The sequence below is a fragment of the Xiphophorus maculatus genome, chromosome 6, assembly GCF_002775205.1.
Source record: "Xiphophorus maculatus strain JP 163 A chromosome 6, X_maculatus-5.0-male, whole genome shotgun sequence".
NCBI lineage: Eukaryota > Metazoa > Chordata > Actinopteri > Cyprinodontiformes > Poeciliidae > Xiphophorus > Xiphophorus maculatus.
In genome coordinates, this window is record NC_036448.1 from 20435539 (window position 1) to 20453684 (window position 18146).

General features: G+C 37.3%; 1 protein-coding gene across 3 annotated transcripts; it reads right to left on the reverse strand.

The window, feature by feature from the left end:
* Positions 1–363: 363 nt before the first annotated feature.
* On the reverse strand, positions 364–16589 carry LOC102237279 (NAD kinase-like). 3 transcript variants are annotated; one of them, XM_014471499.2, is made up of 12 exons: positions 16508–16589; positions 14383–14676; positions 14215–14298; positions 13538–13667; positions 11775–11883; positions 9844–9929; positions 9094–9196; positions 8829–8998; positions 2245–2344; positions 2005–2162; positions 1203–1285; positions 364–1114 (listed from the first exon to the last, which is right to left on the reverse strand). In XM_014471499.2, coding segments are annotated over exons 1-12 (1479 nt in total). In that variant the 5' UTR covers positions 16510–16589; the 3' UTR covers positions 364–954. The 3 variants fall into 3 exon arrangements, with proteins under 3 accessions (XP_014326985.1, XP_023190718.1, XP_023190719.1); XM_023334950.1 differs by lacking the exon at positions 16508–16589 and adding an exon at positions 16390–16501; XM_023334951.1 differs by lacking the exon at positions 16508–16589 and adding an exon at positions 16325–16501.
* Positions 16590–18146: the final 1557 nt, after the last annotated feature.

Sequence of the window (18146 nt, forward strand, 5' to 3'; positions counted from 1 at the left end):
AGCAGCCAGTTTCTTCAGATATTAGTCACCATTAGCCAGACAAATGTAAAGACAGCTAGCTGTCTTGCATATTTCTTTAAAAACATTCAGAATTTTGTTTAGCTGTGAAACAAGAAAATGTAACAGGAATAACTCACTGTGTAATGAATCTATATAAAATATTTTACATTTTTGGTGATATTGCCATTTATGAAAATGTAGAATGTGCATATCATTGTGATAAAACATTACACAAATATATCATCACATGCTGCACTCTGTGGTTTGCTACATAATCATTGTAGAAAGTTGCAAAATAGCTTTGCTAATAACTTTCATCCTTCTTTTAAAGACTTAGCAAGCAAAGAACAAGCTAACAAAGAGAACAGTTGTCAGGCTTTTTATTTTCACATTATGGCTTTCTTTCTGCATCATTATTTGTCAGTTTCATAAACATGAAATTCACGTAGCTGTGCTGCAGTCCTGTACAGTCCGAGTGCAGCTTTAGCTTCAAACGTAACTACAGTGCAAACAAAATGACGGCTCTAGATGCTTCAGGCAAACACAAACTTCAGGTAAGCGTTAGTAATATTTTCAACTTGTTGACGTATACGAACATAAATATAACAGATACATTTAAACTAGACATCTATATGTACAAATTTACATGTAATAGGAAGTTCAGTCTACTTAGGTTTTATTTATTCAGGCTGTTTTAATGCTAAGTTTTTCCTATAGCATGCTGTTTTTTTATGTATGGGGAGTGCTATGATCTCCTCAATGCTCATGTTGCATTAGGTGTCTGCATGCTCTCATAAAAACGACAAATTAAACAATAAGATACTATGACTCAGGGGTAAACTCACTATAACAGCCTGTACAGTGCAGCAGTGTTACACTGATCTGCCTCTGTCACAGTCTGGTGCTTTCTGATCATATCTCGGAGCGAACCTGATCTCCTCTGCCGTCGTTCTTTTAGTTCTCCGTGTCCGAAGAGTCTGAGACGTCAGCGAGTCGGGCCTGCCTCTTGCGAACGTTCCAGTGCAAGCACTGCGCCAGGCTTTCGAACCAGTCGTACACCAGGTCATGGCAGCAGATGGACGGCACGGGGTAACAAGACGTGGTGATCTTGATGCTGTCAGGAGAAAAAAAAAATAACAGAAGGAGGGTAAGGAGAGCAGCTGAAACAGACCAGGAGCGTTGATGGAATGTATAAAATGTACCAGTCTCCATGTTGGATCTCCTGCCGCCTCCTGCCGTCAAACGACACCCAGACGTTGTTCCTCGCTTCGGGGGACAGAGTGATCTGTTGGCAAACAAAAAAAAAGACAGATGGATGAAGTGAAAAAACAAAGATGTGGCAGCGCTCGTCTCAATGTCAAACAAATATGGGACCAAAACATGTAATGTTTTATATACACCTGTGTATCAAACCATAGCTCAGTAACTGACAGTTGAGTTTTGGGTTTGTTGGCTTTTGGTTTGATTGTATACTTCATAGTTTCTGCCATATTAGTTATTTTTGTTGGATCTATTTTCATATTTTTTTGTTGCATTATTGTTTTTCCTGTCATGATCTACTGTGTTTTTTTTTTACTTCTGATAAGGTCTTGCCATATTCTGTTCAGTCCTCTGTACTAATTATTGCTTGAAAGGTCTTGCCATATATTCCTTCGTACTCAGTTTCTTAGTTTACTCTTGCATTTTGTTATGTTTTCTCCACATGTTCTCATGTTATGTGTTTCAGCTGATCTGCCAATCATGTAAGCTCTTGATTTTTCGCTGTTCAGAGCTGGAGTTTCTGTCTTCAAGCCCTGATTCTTTGCTGAGTTCTCCATTTTTAAGTGATATAGTTGCGTACCGGCCCACTTAAAGCCCTGGATGAAATTAAAACTTTAGATAAATGGAATATGGAATACCATCTGATAGCACAAACCTTTCTCCCAAATCTCTCCTTTTTCCATACGTACATAAACAAAAACCCCTGCTTTTCGCTCTGCTTTGCTTCTTCACACAGAGTCTCACCATGAGCTCCACCCCAGCAGGAACCACGATGGGCCTGAAGGACAGGGAGTGTGGACAGATGGGTGTGACCATGATGGCGGGGACGTTTGGGTGGATCATCGAGGCTCCTGCTGCAGCTGCGTACGCCGTGCTGCCAGTGGGCGTGGACACGATCACCCCTGGAGGACACGGGACATTTTCACTCTGCTTTTGAGATGAAGCTGAACAAAAAGAAGAAAAAAAAATGTTTTCTCGTCTCACCGTCTCCCTGGACTGAAGTAATGAGCCGCCCATCGAGGTACAAATCAACGTTGGACAGATAGGAAGACGGCCCTCGATCCACCACCACTTCATTTAACACCTGCGTCAAATCAGAAGGACTTTAGGAACACAAACACCACAAAACCTTTAAGTCTGGAAGTTTAACAAACATATGCAGAAAAACTGATAAAAATGCAAATTTTGTAATTCTGTTGTGCTACAGTGTGTGTAATAGTCTGTTTATATGTTAAATATGTTACTGCAGTGACATCTACAGGCCAGAAGCCAGAATGTGTTAATATTCAGAGACCAATGGTTTGATAGACGCTAGAGCGGAAACAATTAATCCAGGGGTCTCAAACTCCAGGCCTGGAGGGCCGCTTTCCTGCAACTTTTAGATGAGCCTCTGCTGCACCACACCTGAATAGAATGATTAGGTCATTAGCAAGGCTGGGAGAACTGACCTACACAAGGAGGAGGTAATTAAGCCATTTCATTCCAGTGTTTTGTACCTGTGGAACATCTAAAAACTGCAGGACAGTGGCCCTTGAGGACTGGAGTTTGAGACCCCTGGATTAATCAGATTATTGAAATAATCATCAACTAATTTAGTAATTAATTGCTGAAAGAACATACTCAGAGCAGTAATTGATCACCAGAATTATCAACAGATTAATCAGTTGTTAAAATAATTGATAGTTGCAGACCTAGTTCTATGCATTTAATAAATGTCTAACAGTATTATATCTTTAAAAATCAGCTATGTAATTTTTCACATTAAGAGAAGTAAATGATACTTTTCTGCTTCAAATACAATCAGTCAGGCCTTGTAATGCGTTTTCTTTTAAAATGTTTGTGTAAACACTGTGGATCTCATACTGACCCCTTCTTACCCTCACATTTAAGTTTTTGATGTTTTTCCACAATAAATATTCCTGACTGCAATCTCCTCCCATCTGAGGTCATTTTGACACAAAGCAATGATGCTGCATGCTTTTCTCTGGAGGTAACCATCGCTAACAAAAGGTTAGCGATGGTTACTAACCTTTTACCATGGAGACCGGGTGGACGTTCCCTCGCCGACCCATACACATGAGACATGAGATCATGTCTCATGTCATGAGACATGATCTGTTAGCAATCGCTCTGCAAATTAGGTCGATGGGCTGAATTCAACTGGTGCTTATGGTTTGATTTCACCTTTATTACATTTGCTTATTAATTTGACTCAGAGTAAAACTGGAACAAAATAGGCTTGTTATGCTAATAAATATTCTAGAGCGATAAAAGAAAATGACTATTTAGTTATCTCTTACTTTTCCAGACTCATTTAATCAGTTTTTATAATATTATTTATATTTGATTACAAAATAGATTAGTTTTAGTATTATTTTTGCCACACAATTTAAGAAACAACGCAGCACTAAAATAGCCTTTTATTTACCAAACCTGGGTCAGATAAAAACCAGAATAGTCTGGATTAGATTATAAAGTGTAAATAACTTTTCTAAAGTCCAAAACAAACAAAAATTCAAAGCAAGTTCAGTAACAGTGGATCCAATTTAAAACAGAAAGGAAAACATCTAAAGTCCAAATTAAAACATTAAATCGAAATTTTTTGTATCTTTTAACGTTTGTGTGTGTGTGTGGGGGGGTGGGGTGGGTGTGTGAGCATATGTGTGTGTGTGTGTGTGCGAGTGGGTGTCGGCGTGTGTACGTCGGGGGGTGTCACTTAAAGCAAAATGAATTAAAAAGTGAAGCAAAAACTTACGTTTTGATTATCATCCCACAATAAACGTGATTTTGTTCTCTTGTTCCATGAAGTAAGAAGCGAAATCTTAATCTGTTTTCTATGTTTTTTAATGCCACTGCAAAAACACAAAATGTTATCAAGTATTTTTGTCTAGTTTCTAGTGCAAATTTCTCAGTGCACTTGAATTAAGAAAAAACTAACTTACAAGTAACTTTTCAGCCAGAGGTAGGAGCTTATTTTAAGTCAAGAAGTCCTTAATATTGATTACAACAAACTACTAGTTCAACTGGTAGATTATTTTACTTACAACAAGACATTTTCCCAACATATTAATAAAATAATCTGCTAGGAGAACTAGTTTTTTTTTTAATCAATATTAAGGAATTATTGACTTAAAATAAGTTTTAAAGTTACATCTAAGTTGTTGTTTTTTTATTTCAACTATACATTTGCACTAGAAACTATACAAAAAAAATACTTGGTAAGATTTTGTATTTTTGCTGCGTTTATCAAACTTATTCAGACTGGGGGAAAAAATGATTAAAGTCAGTACTTTCCCAGGTTTCTAAAGACTTTCTTGGCCCTCTGTTACAAGGGCCATTTAGATGTTGCTAAATGCAACATCTGTGTCACAGCTGGAAAACAACCCAGCTAAACCTACATGAATTTCATTTATTAAACTGAAAACAAAAGCTGCATGAATAATTAGATACTGATGCGCATCCTGGTTCTCCGGAGTCTGCGGAGTGTAATCCCCTCTCACAGACGTTACGTTTAATTTGTGCTGTCAATAAAAACAACAAATCCTCCACCAGCAGACTGAGACTTGCAGTCCCACAGCCCGGGGGGAAACCAGCAGAGGACCCACCGCATAACAAATCACGCTCTGCACCTCCATCACACGGCATTCTGCACCGCTGAGCTGTGATGTCTGGCAGATGTGCTGACGTCAGCAGAGCTCAACTCAAACATCCTGCCTGCTGGAGACGGCAGACGTGATGTAATGTGAGGGTATAAGTGGGGTTCAGAGAGCAGTAAAAACAATTTATCACTGTACTTCACTGATGAGAACAAAAAAAAAAGGAAAGAAAAACCCCTCTGGAGCGAGACGACGGGGCGGAGGGAGCCGAGCAGAAACTGACAAAACACAGACAGGTGCGCGAGCGCGTGCAGTCAGGCGTGTTGTTTAGTTACACTCTGTGCCAGACTGAGAGCATCAGAAATCATTAAATACCCATTTGGTGACGACTCCGCTTTTGACGCCACTGTCTCCATGGAAACGGGCTCAACAGAACTTCACAACATCCAGCGTTCTCTCCCGTGTGTGCGGCGAGAGCTTTGTTATGACGGTCATCATGGAGACCGGGTGGATGTTCCCTCGCTGACCCATACACATGTTCTCTGTGCGCACACGAACGCTTCTGAGGTTAACACTGAAATCCCAACAGCTCGCTCCGTCAGCCTGTGGTCGCATGAGCTCTTTGTCACGAAACCGCAGGGTCAGAGGAGCTAAACCAAGACTTTATTGGATTCAAAGAAATGTTCTGCATTTATTCTGCAGTAAAAAGAACTTGGACAATAAAGTAGGCTGCTGCACAAACACTACATTAACTCTCGATCGTTAGAGATGCACAGAGAAAACGACAAGTGACTGGGAACAGATTGGTCTGAAGCTCAAACCGAAGATCTCCATCTGATCAGCTCAAATGTAGTGATTTTCAGTGTTAAGTTATTGAAAACACAAAGGACTAAAAAGAAATCTTAAAAGCTGTTTTAGCAACATGTCAGGACATTTCAGGCTGAATGAGAGCAAGACTTTTAGCGGATAACAGAAAGGCTAAACAGAGAACAGCATAGTGGTTCTGTTTCTTCCCTTTTGAGCTTTAAAGATTGAGAATATAACAAGTCGGCATTGGTCAGAGTCATAGATTAATAATTAATTTCATCCTGTCAAGGTAATTGGAGTATGTTGTGTAATACCATTTTAAATCAGAAGCGTGTAGATAACAATAAACTATAAATTTACACACTGTTGGACTATGAGTCAGGCAACAAAGTAAGAAACCTTTTTGTTTTGTTGTTTTTAGACATTTATTTCACTTATTCTATGCAGTATTTTAACATATTATTTTATAATCTTTCATTTTTACTCAAACTACCTGTGGTGTTGCTTACATCATCCAGCCTAAAATACATTTTGTGACTCTGAAATCAAAACCACGTTCACACTGCAGCCTGAAGTGACCCAATTCCGATTTTTTTTGTCAAATCGGATTTTCTGTTTTTTTGCTGTGGTCGTTCCCACTTCCAAAATATGCGACTTGTTTACGTGATCTCCAGTGTGAACTGAAAGTGTCCCCCATGCGCAGTAGAGAGCGCCATAACGTCACACATAGAGGGCACGCTCGGTGTTTTGCCAAACGCCATGAAGAAGTAGTGCTCAGTGTTAGCGGAAGTAAACATGGATGCTAACTGCGGAGCATAACTTACAATTTTAAGGTTGTTGTCCGACCGGAGCCAGTACAGTAACAACTTAATCCACATTACACTCCGCTATGGTTGTTGTTTTCCTTCCCGCCTGCGTGTATCAGGGCGCAGAATGACGTTTGTCGAGTATCAATGACGTTCAGGTCGGATGAATGTGAGCTGAACGTTAAATCACATTTGAATCGGATACGTTTCAGATATCCTGTGGCCTGGGTCGCATTCGAAAGGAATCCGGCTTGAGTTGTTCAGACTGTCATGAAAAGGTCAGATACAGGTCGCATTACGTCAAAAGGAAAGGAATTGAGTCACTTCAAGCTGCAGTGTGAACGCAACCTTAATTAGAAAAAGTTGCCATAAGAGTCAGCAACATAAGGAGGAAAAGTTTTGCTAGTTGCTAGGCAGCAGCAGAGATAGATCAGCTTACAGTCTGAGATAAATCACAAAAAGCTGCAGACGATCCGTGGAAGATGTTCCAGCAGTTAAAGAGACTTAAAATGTGGAGAGAGTGAAGGTCAACACAGCAACAGGAGGAGGACCGCTCGCAGCTGTGGTCTGTGAGTCATTGTAATTACAAATAAATACACAAAGCACCTGTGAAATAAGGAGCTACGGCTCTTCAGGAATGTGGTTCGTCCAGATCAAGTGAAGGCACAGGAAAAAACAAGAGGAAAAATCAGGAATACGTTTTCACAATTACAAGGAATAACAATGGGCCTTTTTAATCAAACATCTGACATTCATTCCCGGATTTATCAATTTGGGTGGAGGAAACACTCACTCCCACAGCAGGTGGCTCATGTACAAAACGTGCCTTTGAATAGAAATACGCCATACTTCCTTTTTCAAGCCAGAGATCAGATTAGAGAAGGCAAAGCTGTTATGTTACAGCTCCAATACATTCAGATTCTGCTTGAAGATAAAATATTTGGCCAGTTGGATGGACTTTCACCATCTTTAGTGCCCAAGCCTGATAAATAACTTAGTAACTAAGATGCTAAATAATGAATATAGAGCATAAATAGAAGAGTACTGCAAATGTGGGTTAATCCCAACAACAAACTGCAACTTCATGGCTGTTTTAACCATCATGGGGTTGATGGTAAAAACAGCCATTTAAATTATATGGAAATTGTTAATAAAGAGAAAAATATTGAACACAGTTACATGTTTGCAATTACACATTAATATCCCTGTCTTTTAGCCTGGATGTCAGAAGCGCTGAAACGATTAATCGGATTAATCGTGATGAATCACTTATTGAGATATTTGTCAATTAATTTAGTAATTGATTAATCGTTAACTGGAGTAATCAGTCTCAAAAAGGTAATTTGGTTAAAAAACAACACACTCAGAGCAGAAATTAAACTAAAACCGTTTACAAAATATACATTTTGGATTTAAATGAAGAAAAAATGTCTGTAAGTAAATATGTTCCACCCAGAACTCCTCAAGTGGCATAGTTTTAGCTTCACCTGGTTCAAATCCTGTAAAAAAAATAAACATTTCTCCTATAAAGCGCCTTTTGCTATCTAATTAATCATCAGTTAATAGAATAAATAATCAACAAACCAGCCCTGTACTGTATTGATGTGAAGTAAAGCAGAAAGTGCTGAGCTTTGCTCATGTTGATGTAAGAAGCATTGTTCTCACTGCTGGCGATTATTTGCTACAAATGATCAATTCCACACTACAGGAGTGTTATGATACTACATTTTAGGCAATAAAATGCAAATTTTCTTATTTTAAAAAGGGATTTAATTATTTGTTCATTTGCATTTTGATATATGTGCAATGTTGTATTAAAAAGCTTAAATACAAAATATGCAGAATGTGTCAAAAAATGTTTTCAAATAATCAATCATCTAAATAATCACTTACTAAAGTAACAACCGTAGTTTATTAGTTACTCGTAAACTCATAAAAAAAGTATTTTACTTAATTTTTTTTAGAAAGCTTGTATGAAGTTTTAGTAATAGAAATAAGAATAATAAATATATTTTAATACTGCTGCTATGGCCGATAACCAATATTTACCAATATTACATATATTTCTCTGCCGTGGAAAGAAAATGGTCAGAAACAAATGGTAACAAGACGATATTAACAAATATTGGTTGTTAATATCGGCCTGCTTTTATTTACCAGACTGATACTGATATGTTAAAAAGTGACTAATATCGGCCGACACCAATGTTGGGGCCAATATATCTAAAACTAAAACAATTTATTCTCCCTTTTTGAGATGTGAATCCAAGAAACATTGATGTTATCCTAATTTTCTCATTAAAAATAAAACAAAAACGTTGCATTAAACAAGCTCAGTATGTAAACAGCGACCTCTCACCTGCAGCTGCAGGGTGACCTTCCCAGCCTCGCTGTTGGTGTGTCCATGAGGAAGGAGGCCGTTATGCTCCATCTGCGGCTCTCTGCTCTCCGGCTGCTGCCCCGTCCTCTGAAGCATATCCTTCACCACCTTCACCTTCAGACGGCTGCGCAGAGTGATGGCCGCGTTCCCTTTGACCCCACAGCACAACACACCCAGCTCCTTAGATTTTGTGCGTCTTGATTGAACAGATTGCTTACAAGTTTCACGGATAGTTTCGCTTTACCTTCCAACACTTTGGCCACTTCGGTTCTGTACGACTCAAACTTGAAGGGCGTCAGGAAACCCAGCGAGCCGAGGTGGAACGCCATCACTGGCGGGACGCTGCCCTGGAGAGGAAGAAACAGGAAATCTGTTGGCGTCAAAACTTTTCTGAACAAGAGAGTCTGCAGTACAAAATATCAGCAAAATCTGTTCAAATGCGGTTGCTGTGAAAATATTTTAAACTAAAACCCTTCTGTCACTTCTGTGATGATAAGTGATGCACAAGAAACATGCAAAACTCCTGAAAGACATCGTTAAAATACAGAAAGTAAAATTAGTAGATTCTGTGATGTGCTAAACTAAGTTTGAAACAACAGAAGTTTCCTAAACTTATTTTGATCAGGAGAAAAATGTAGAAAAATGATTTTAGAGCATAATTACTCAGTAATTATGTTTCTGAAAAGATCTCCTACATTGCAAATTAATTGGCTTTTCTTCAGATTGCTTTGCTTTTGCAATAACATCTCCTGAATGTTATTTTAGGCTAAAGGAAAATTATGGTAAAAATGAAAAACTAAATCCAGAAATCTAAGCAGACTGAAGAAAAACTTTCTTATTCACAAAAATTGAGATAAAAGCTCCTTAATCTTGTTTAACATTATTAATCTTGTCAACTAATGAGATAAATATACATCAACACTGCATGTTTTTCTTACAGAAGAACATGCAGATAATATCTTGCATCCATCTCATTTGATCAAAGTATCAATACCTGAAAGAGAGAAGAGGCATAAAGCAGCGTCCCATCGCCCCCCAGACAAATGATCAGGTCGATGCAGTCAGAGATATCATCATAACCTGAAGTCACAAACATTACAAATAAAACTTGTCATTGTGATGTTGAATTTTGGATTTGGGAACGACATCAAACTCATCTTCACTGCGTTCAATCTCCAAGTTGGAAAAATGAGCTATTAATTTTTCCAACCAAAAACTTGAACATTTCAGATTCTCCCACAAATCACGAAACAACACAATGGTGAAAATGGCTTCCAGTCAGGCAGTGGGAAAACAGATGATTTATTTTCTTGTTTTGACACCTTAAAAAAACTGCACTACGTAGAGTGCAGTACTGATCTATATTTTCCCCAAATCAGATGCAAAATGTTAATATCAGTTTCTGATCTTTGATAACTTTGTTTCGCTTTTAAAACGTTAAATAAAAAGAGGAGCGAAGGTTTTATTTGGCGTCAGATCCAGGTTAGAACGAAAACATTCAGTGTAAATACCTATATGGCCAAAAACGCTTATATTTGAACAAAACCTCAAGTTTTATCACCTCTACTTTCATATTAAACATTTTATGTAACTATCATTTCATTATAAAAATCACTTTTAAATTTGATAAGGAGGTTTTTGTATTTTTTTTTATTAAAAAAAGCAGATTTTGGTTGATTATGACTGATATGTACAAGCAGTTTATAGGTGTACATTGGCAAGAAGTTGGTAATTATTCTGATGCTGTATGTCCAATTGTCATTATTTCTATTATTATCCATAGATTTTCTTGTCTTATTATGAGTTAGTTTGTAACCATTTTGTTTATGTAATTGAATTTATTTGTTGGCCCATTATACTGAACAAGCACATAAATATTATAACATGGCTTTAATTAAAATTTTTGATAAATTATTAAGTCAGTAAGTAATATCTTTCATTAAATTGAGATAAAGGGTAGGATTAAATAGGTGTTCACTTCTTCCTACTCCTTTTCAAACAGAAAAGTTGTGGTAAACAAATTATTTTTGCTCTTGGTTATGTACATGTTTTCTCTGTCCTACTAATTGCTTGTTTTTAAAAATGTGTTTGAAATAAATAAATAAATCACAATTAAATCAGTAAAAAGAGTAAAACGTCCAAGTGGGTGAGTATTTTAATAGGCACTATTTGCTTTTAAAGCAGTGTCACTATTGCAATACTTTTGTACGTTTTGAAGGTTTTAATGTCACAAAATGAGGAAAAGTTCAAGGGGTGTAAATACTTATTTATGATTCTGTATGTTTCTATTACACGCAAGCAAACTGATAACATTCTGGTCCTTTTTTTACTTTCTTTCATAGATACAGAAATCTAATCCTTCTTTACTACTGACATAAAATTAGTATTATTCACATATTCACCAGTAACGTTAATAATTACAATAAAATCCACCTTAAAAAAGCTCACGTTTGTATTTGGCTTTATTTAGAAATCAATCCTCGAGATAATGTAAATAAAAAGAGGATGTATTTACTTTTATCTCCAGCTTAAAATGAAACAAGAAGAAACTGTAGATCCTTTTTATAAGAAATAAACTATTATGACACAAAGTTTAAACACTCGTAGCACCAAATAACCCCACAAAAAGAGAATAAACAAAACTAGAAACTGGTGATTATTTATCAGTAACGCCATCAAACAAAGAGACAAAACATCCATAAAGTTAATTTAGTGGTGCTTCTAAATGTGCTAATTCTGTAAAATATTTAAATAAGAGCAGTATTATTATAACAGTTTTCTGATTTGAATGTCACAGCATCATTTATATTTACATTTGTACAGAGATATAATCAGCAGAACTCTTTGAAGTGAATATTTTTGCATGGCAGTGTTGCGTCACAGACAGCTTGCATGGCTTTGCTATGAGACGCCCAGATGTCTCACCCTCTCTGAAGGTGCAGAGCTGATTGCGGATGGAGCCGAAAGCCTCGTCCTTCGACAGCGTGGCGTCGTCTGCTACCCTGCGCTCCACATACACCATCATCTGCTTCTCCTGAAGCACAAGTACACACTTTAGCCACAACACCGAATCGCGCACTGTTAGCTTGCGGCTCAGCGTGGTGGTGTTTGGATGAAATACAAACATGTCGACTTGCAGGTCGGCTCTGAACGTCTGGTTTTAGAAACATGTGGTTAAAATGCGCCGCAGCTGCAGGAGACCAGACTGGAGCGTTCCTCTGCTTGTCTGAAACATTTCCTGGATTGATGGTGGTTAGATCCTGCTGCTCTTTGGCACCACAAATTCCTCAGCAGGAACTCATGTTCAGTGGAGGCGAAGAGGTTTAACCTTCTGCGCTTGGCAGAGGGACTCTTCTCAAAGAATGAACAGAAGATTCTGTCCAGATATTAAAATAAAAAGCAAAAAAGCGATAAAGTAACCACCTCCAAATATTAAGGTGGCGCTTCAAAAAGCTTGTACAAAGTACCCCACCATGGTGCACAAAGAAGTATTTTGTCTAGTTTCTACTGCAAATGTCTTCGTACACTTCAAATAAGACAAAACTAACTTGCAAGTAAATTTGAGAGATATAGGAGCTTGTTTTAAGTCAATAATTCCTTAATATTGACAAAAAAGTTGCAGTTTCACTCTTAACAAAACATTTTTACCATATTATGAGTGAAATAATCTGCCAGTGGATCTACCACTTTTTAAAAAATCTAATTTAAGGATTTTTTTTTTTTACTTAATACAAGCTCCTGTATCTTGTTTCATTTCAAGAGTACTTGTTGTGTCTTTGTTATGTATGCAACATGCATGTAAAGGTTTAGGAAATCCATTCTGTCTTTTTATAAAGCATATACTGGTGTTTGAGTTTATATCTTAGATTTACTTCTTTTATTAAATTGCACTAGATTTTAACTGGAAATGTTATATTAATGTGCAAACACCAAGCTGACATAAACTTAACTGTATGGTTTACATAGAATACAAAACCAGAAAACACTACTGCATGCACTGCATTTTGTTTCTTGCTGGACTTTATGTGGTAACTCAGGAGTCAACTGTGGCACTTACAAAACCAAAAACGAAATGTTTTTGATTATGGATGCAATTAGAGATGGTAATTTTAGATGTTTTTATGCAAAATCTGCAAACAATATCTACAACAAGCCTTGAAAAGTAAAAAAAAATTCTTCATTTTCCATATAGGAAATTGTTTTTTTCCTTCTTGTAAGAGAGGATTCATTTTGTTTTAATATCTGTAAATAGAAATACATTTTAGTTTAATTTTTGTTAGCTTTCGTAAATAAAACATTTTATGTAGTATATATTTAGAAAATCATTTTTTGTGGTTTTAGGAAGGTTTTATTTTGTTGCAGCTGAGTGAAAAGTGGCTGTTTGAATGGAAAATATTGCTGACTCCTATGGTAATCCAACACAAAGAGGTGCATAATTGTGAAATAGAAGAAAAACAAAGAAATAAAAATGCAAAGCACATTACAATTTTTTTTACTTCCAATTCACAATTATGTCACTCTATTTGGCCTATGGCATTAAATCCCCCATTAAAAACATTAAAATCTGTAATTGCAACGTAATAAGAGGTGAAAAAGTGCAAAGTGTGTGACTACTCTTCAGAGCTCTGCATGTTTACACATTACTTGAACTAACCACTGCGTGTTTGATCAACACATCCGTCTCGTACCTCTACTAGAAACCTGCAGAGCTCTTTGAAAGGCTCGACCAGACTCTCGTCCCTGATCTTCCTGATGACGAGCACGTTGACCGGAGCTTTGTTCCAGGTGAGCCTCTGACTGACCGGGTCCTGGATGTGCCTGGGACACGTAGGAAAAATATTACACACACACACACACACACACACACACACACAAGGAAACAAACACAGAAATATACAGTGCAACACCATGACCCTTTGTCAGCAACAAGATACAAACAGGAACATTTAAACTACTAGAGCAAATGTTCCACACATACCATATTTTCTGAATTAAATAAAGATTATTCCACATTTCTGAGAAGTATAGTCGTTCATTAACTGCTGTGACTCTTAGCTGCAGCAGAGGATCCAGGTCAAATTCCAAATACAACAATAAAAATGTCCTCTCCTCCTTTTACCATTTGTCTTTCCTCTTGTTTGTGTGGTAAACAGCAGGCATTGTAATGATTATTCCAGCGGTATGTGTTCAGACCCAAATCATTTCAGAACAGCTGACAGTAAAGTTAACCAGACTGCTTTAAAACGAGCCAAACACGTTCTTACTTTCTCTTATCTAACTCAGTTGCACAAACATCTCTGTGCCATTGATCTAACAAGCAGTCAGTGTACACAAAGTTCAGCTTATTTCGCAGCCTCATGCTTACATGACTGAAGTTGGGTTGGGGAGAATGCAGGCTTTGGGTCCAAAGTGAGTGGCTGGATACGGTCCATGCAGAAAGTGAGCTCTCCTGTGAGGAAGAGGATAAAAAAAGGAGGAGTTAACATCACCTCATGTTTGGAGCAGCAGACACCGAGCCACCTGGAGCACAGACCTCTTAGGAGAGCTTTCCGCTGCGCCGCACGATGAACCGGCGGGCTCCAAGTGCTCGTGTTGGCCTGGCAACCTCCGCCGCTCCATCTCCCACAGCCGGTGCTCGTGATCATCCCCCCGCTGCTGTGACCTCTTCCCCTCCCTCCGTCTCCTAGGTGACCTGGACGGTTGGTCCCTGTGCTTTGAGGACCTGGTCGAGTCCGGCTGCTGATCAGGACAGCCGGAGGATCTCGACACGCTCCGGTCCAACGCTGGAAGAGACCTCGATGACAGACCGGCCTCTGAGTTCTCCATCCTGAAAAACAAAGAGCGCTTTATTTAATCTACTAAGATTAAGGGAGAAAAGCTACAGACACCAGGTCCTATGCAGAAAAAATAATAATGACATAATGAGAGGCTTATTGACATATATCTGCAACGCCACATTAGGGGCATAGCAAACAAAAAAGGGGGGGTGTAAATTTTTGCCATAAAACTCCATAAAATTTTTCTGATTAATTTCAGACATTTTCTAGAGATTTTTGGGGGGAAATTTCTGAGTGAGAAAATGCAGAAATTTCAACGTTTTTTTCTAGAAAAGTTTCAAGATTAATTTAAAAATTAATTATTTTTTTATTCCAACTGACTTTTCAAACTCAAAAATGTCCAAGTTTTTTCCAGAAATTTTCTGAGATTATTCTCAAAATTTCTCTTTTTTGGCAGACACTAACTCCTTCTGTTTTTTCCCTATGTACAATGGTCCTAATGAACTGTCTGGAAAGGGTTATGAAACCATTCTATGTCTTTGTGACTTAAATGAACTACAGTAAGAGCCACTAATAACCAAATGGAGAAAACACTAAAGAATTTTTGACCACTCTACCAAATATTCGCCTTAATTTATCCCAAAGAACCCTCAACAACATATAAAGCACTGCAGAATTAACTTTCCTTCAATAAGATCAGATCATGAACCCTGACTCAACAACAAAAAAGAAACAGGGTAAAATATATATATATAAAGGTTAAAAACACTGCGGACCAAACTAAAAAACAAAAAACATATAAATAGTATTCCCAAGACTTTTTTGGGAATTCATTCTTCCCAAAAATTACTTTTTTGTAATTTAGCCAACCAGACGGCTCTGCAGCTCATTAAATCTGAAGTAAAAACAAACAAAAGCAAATGAAATGGGTTAACAGTGCTTGCAGACGCCTGATGGTGTCATCCAGGACATGTTACTGTGAAGTACCATTTCTGCTGAATCAGTATTGAACTCTACATTAACAGTCTTCAGTTAGAGGCAGTTTGCAAGAGTTGCAAGACAGCCTGCTACTGGAGATTCTTCTGCACACACCATCACCTTCCACAACAACTCTTTGAAGATACTTGGAAGTTATGAGTTAGGAAGACATTTAATTTCCCTTTGGACCAAATAAAGTATGTTTGAGTTTAATTAAAACAATTCTGCAATAAAAATATGTGCACCATGTTCCTCTACGGTTGGTTAGAAAACAGGTAGCAGATTTTAGGTTCAGTGAGAAACTATTTTATTACTTAGGATCGGGTGGGTTTGGATAGATTTTTGCTCTTGAGAAAAGAAATGAACATTTTAAATCTGCGTTCTACATTTCCTTTGTGTGGTATTAAAATGAGTTTAATTAACCTTAAAGCGTGACCAAAAAGAGCATAAATACTAAAAGAGAGAAATCTGACAAACATGCAATATGCGTCCGATTCATCGAAAAAAAAGCAACACACCAATCATTTCACATATTATCAACGTAGGCGTTTCAGATCAAATACTTGACAGGTGTATTTATAGTCTAACCGGACGAACTGGAGCTACTTTTGTCCCAGTTTGAGTCAGACAACCTTGTTGTGTAAAGTACTGCGCTCCAGTAATGACTGTACCGCCCGGATTATCTGCTGTCACTCACAAATCACTGACAGATACCGTTACCTAGCAATAGCTCAGCTAGCTAGCCGTCAGGAAACGCAGCAAAACTGAACGAAGTGACGCCTTACTTTTCCACAGACTACTAAACAAAGCTCATGTCGACCCGGGGACACGACAGGCAAGGATGCATGCAGAAAATAACGACAGTATATTTAAAGAAGAGACATAAAAAAAAAGAAAGATTACATAGCAGGAGCGATCTGACGTCACAGGAAGCTGTTGCGGGTGTCCGCTACGCGTTACAGCGCCATGTTTGCCCCAGCTGGTCACGCTCAGAACTACACGCAGTGTTACAGAAACTGGAATCAGTACCAGAAGATACTGCATGTTCTTTTGCCAAAACAGAAAAGAAAATATAAAAAATAGCAATGCAGCGGATCGTAAAAAGGAGTAGATCCGTTTTGTTAAGGTTAACTGTGTTACACCTACAGCTAACAGAGTAATTATTGGAAAGCAAGTGCATTACTCGTATTTTGTACACAATGACTAAATTGATTTAGTGTAATGCATACATAAAATGTAATAACTATCTTCTTCTGATATTCCCCTGGTGTTCACTCTCATGTCAGCAGTCAGTAACACACCAAGCTGAATGTTTGAGGCTTGAAAAGGGCAAAACTCCCACAAAATGCCAAGCTGTGATGTTCTCATCATGTGTAACGCATGTGTTTGATTTTAGTCATTCGAAGTGGGAATAATGTGTGGTAGTTATAATTTATTCCTCACTACGTATATATATAGATATTTTTTTAAAAAGACATTTTAAAAGCTCTAAAGGGTTTAAAATTTATGCTGGAAATCCACATTTCCAAGTATTTCTGAAAAACATTTTATTTGTATCTTTAGCAGTTCAAATTTCAAGTTTCAATAAGATAAAACTAATAGGAAACCCTTGTTGTTTGATATTATTGTCAGTGTTCAACAAGCAGCTGTAAACATTTACTACAGTGCTGAAGCAAATTCAATCAAGGTTTAAAATAAGTACATTTCTAATAACTACATACAAAAAATATTATTTAAATTAGTAAATTACCTATTCTTATCAGGGGCCTTTTTAAAAAAATACACTTAATTTTTTCCCTACACTCCCACTACCACATTTAAATGTTTGTGATTGACTATGTGTCGTGGTTTCTGAGTGAGTGACTGGTTTGCACATGAGTTTAAGTTTTGTGTTTTAAACAGAAAAATAAATAAGGTTAAATGGGATCCTGGAGGAAAATGATGAGTGTGTTGCCAGATTTCAGCCTGGTTTTGCTGTCAACTTAGAGGTATTTTAAATTCCAAGGAAACCACATGATATAGCTATAAGTTCACTGGCACACTGTAGTGAGTTTGCTATTTGTTTGAAAAAGTGCAAGTATTTCATCTAGAAAGGTCTGATCAGCTCTATTTTACAGATTAAAAATATATAAAAACATTCAGAAAGAGTTTCCTGCCAATTTAATATATTATATTACTTATTTTACGTTATAACATCATTGGCTGAGGTAGACTTTACTTTACTGACTTGTAATTATTAGAACTTAGTTTTCTACTCAACAACCCACCAGCACCTAGTGGCCATTAAGGGTATTGCAGGTTATAGGTTAACGCTTATTTAATCTTAAATGATAAACAGGAGTTTCTGGATTTATGCTGGGTTGGATTTAATTTTATTACATTATTTTTCAACAATAAAGAAAAACAAACAAACAAATAGCATCCATAGACATGCAATAAATAATATATAGGAAAAGTATTAACAATTACAAAATACTTAACAACATTGAAAATAACCAGACACATGGAGTTTTCTACTTAAACACACATATGAAGAAAGGAC

Excerpts from the sequence above, each read along its gene's own strand:
- LOC102237279 (XM_014471499.2), bottom strand. Across the intron at positions 11,884-13,537 it reads TCTGCAGGTTTCTAGTAGAG|GAGAAGCAGATGATGGTGTA; the intron begins GTACGAGACGGA and ends CTTGTGCTTCAG. Across the intron at positions 1,115-1,202 it reads GAGATCCAACATGGAGACTG|CATCAAGATCACCACGTCTT; the intron begins GTACATTTTATA and ends TTCTCCTGACAG.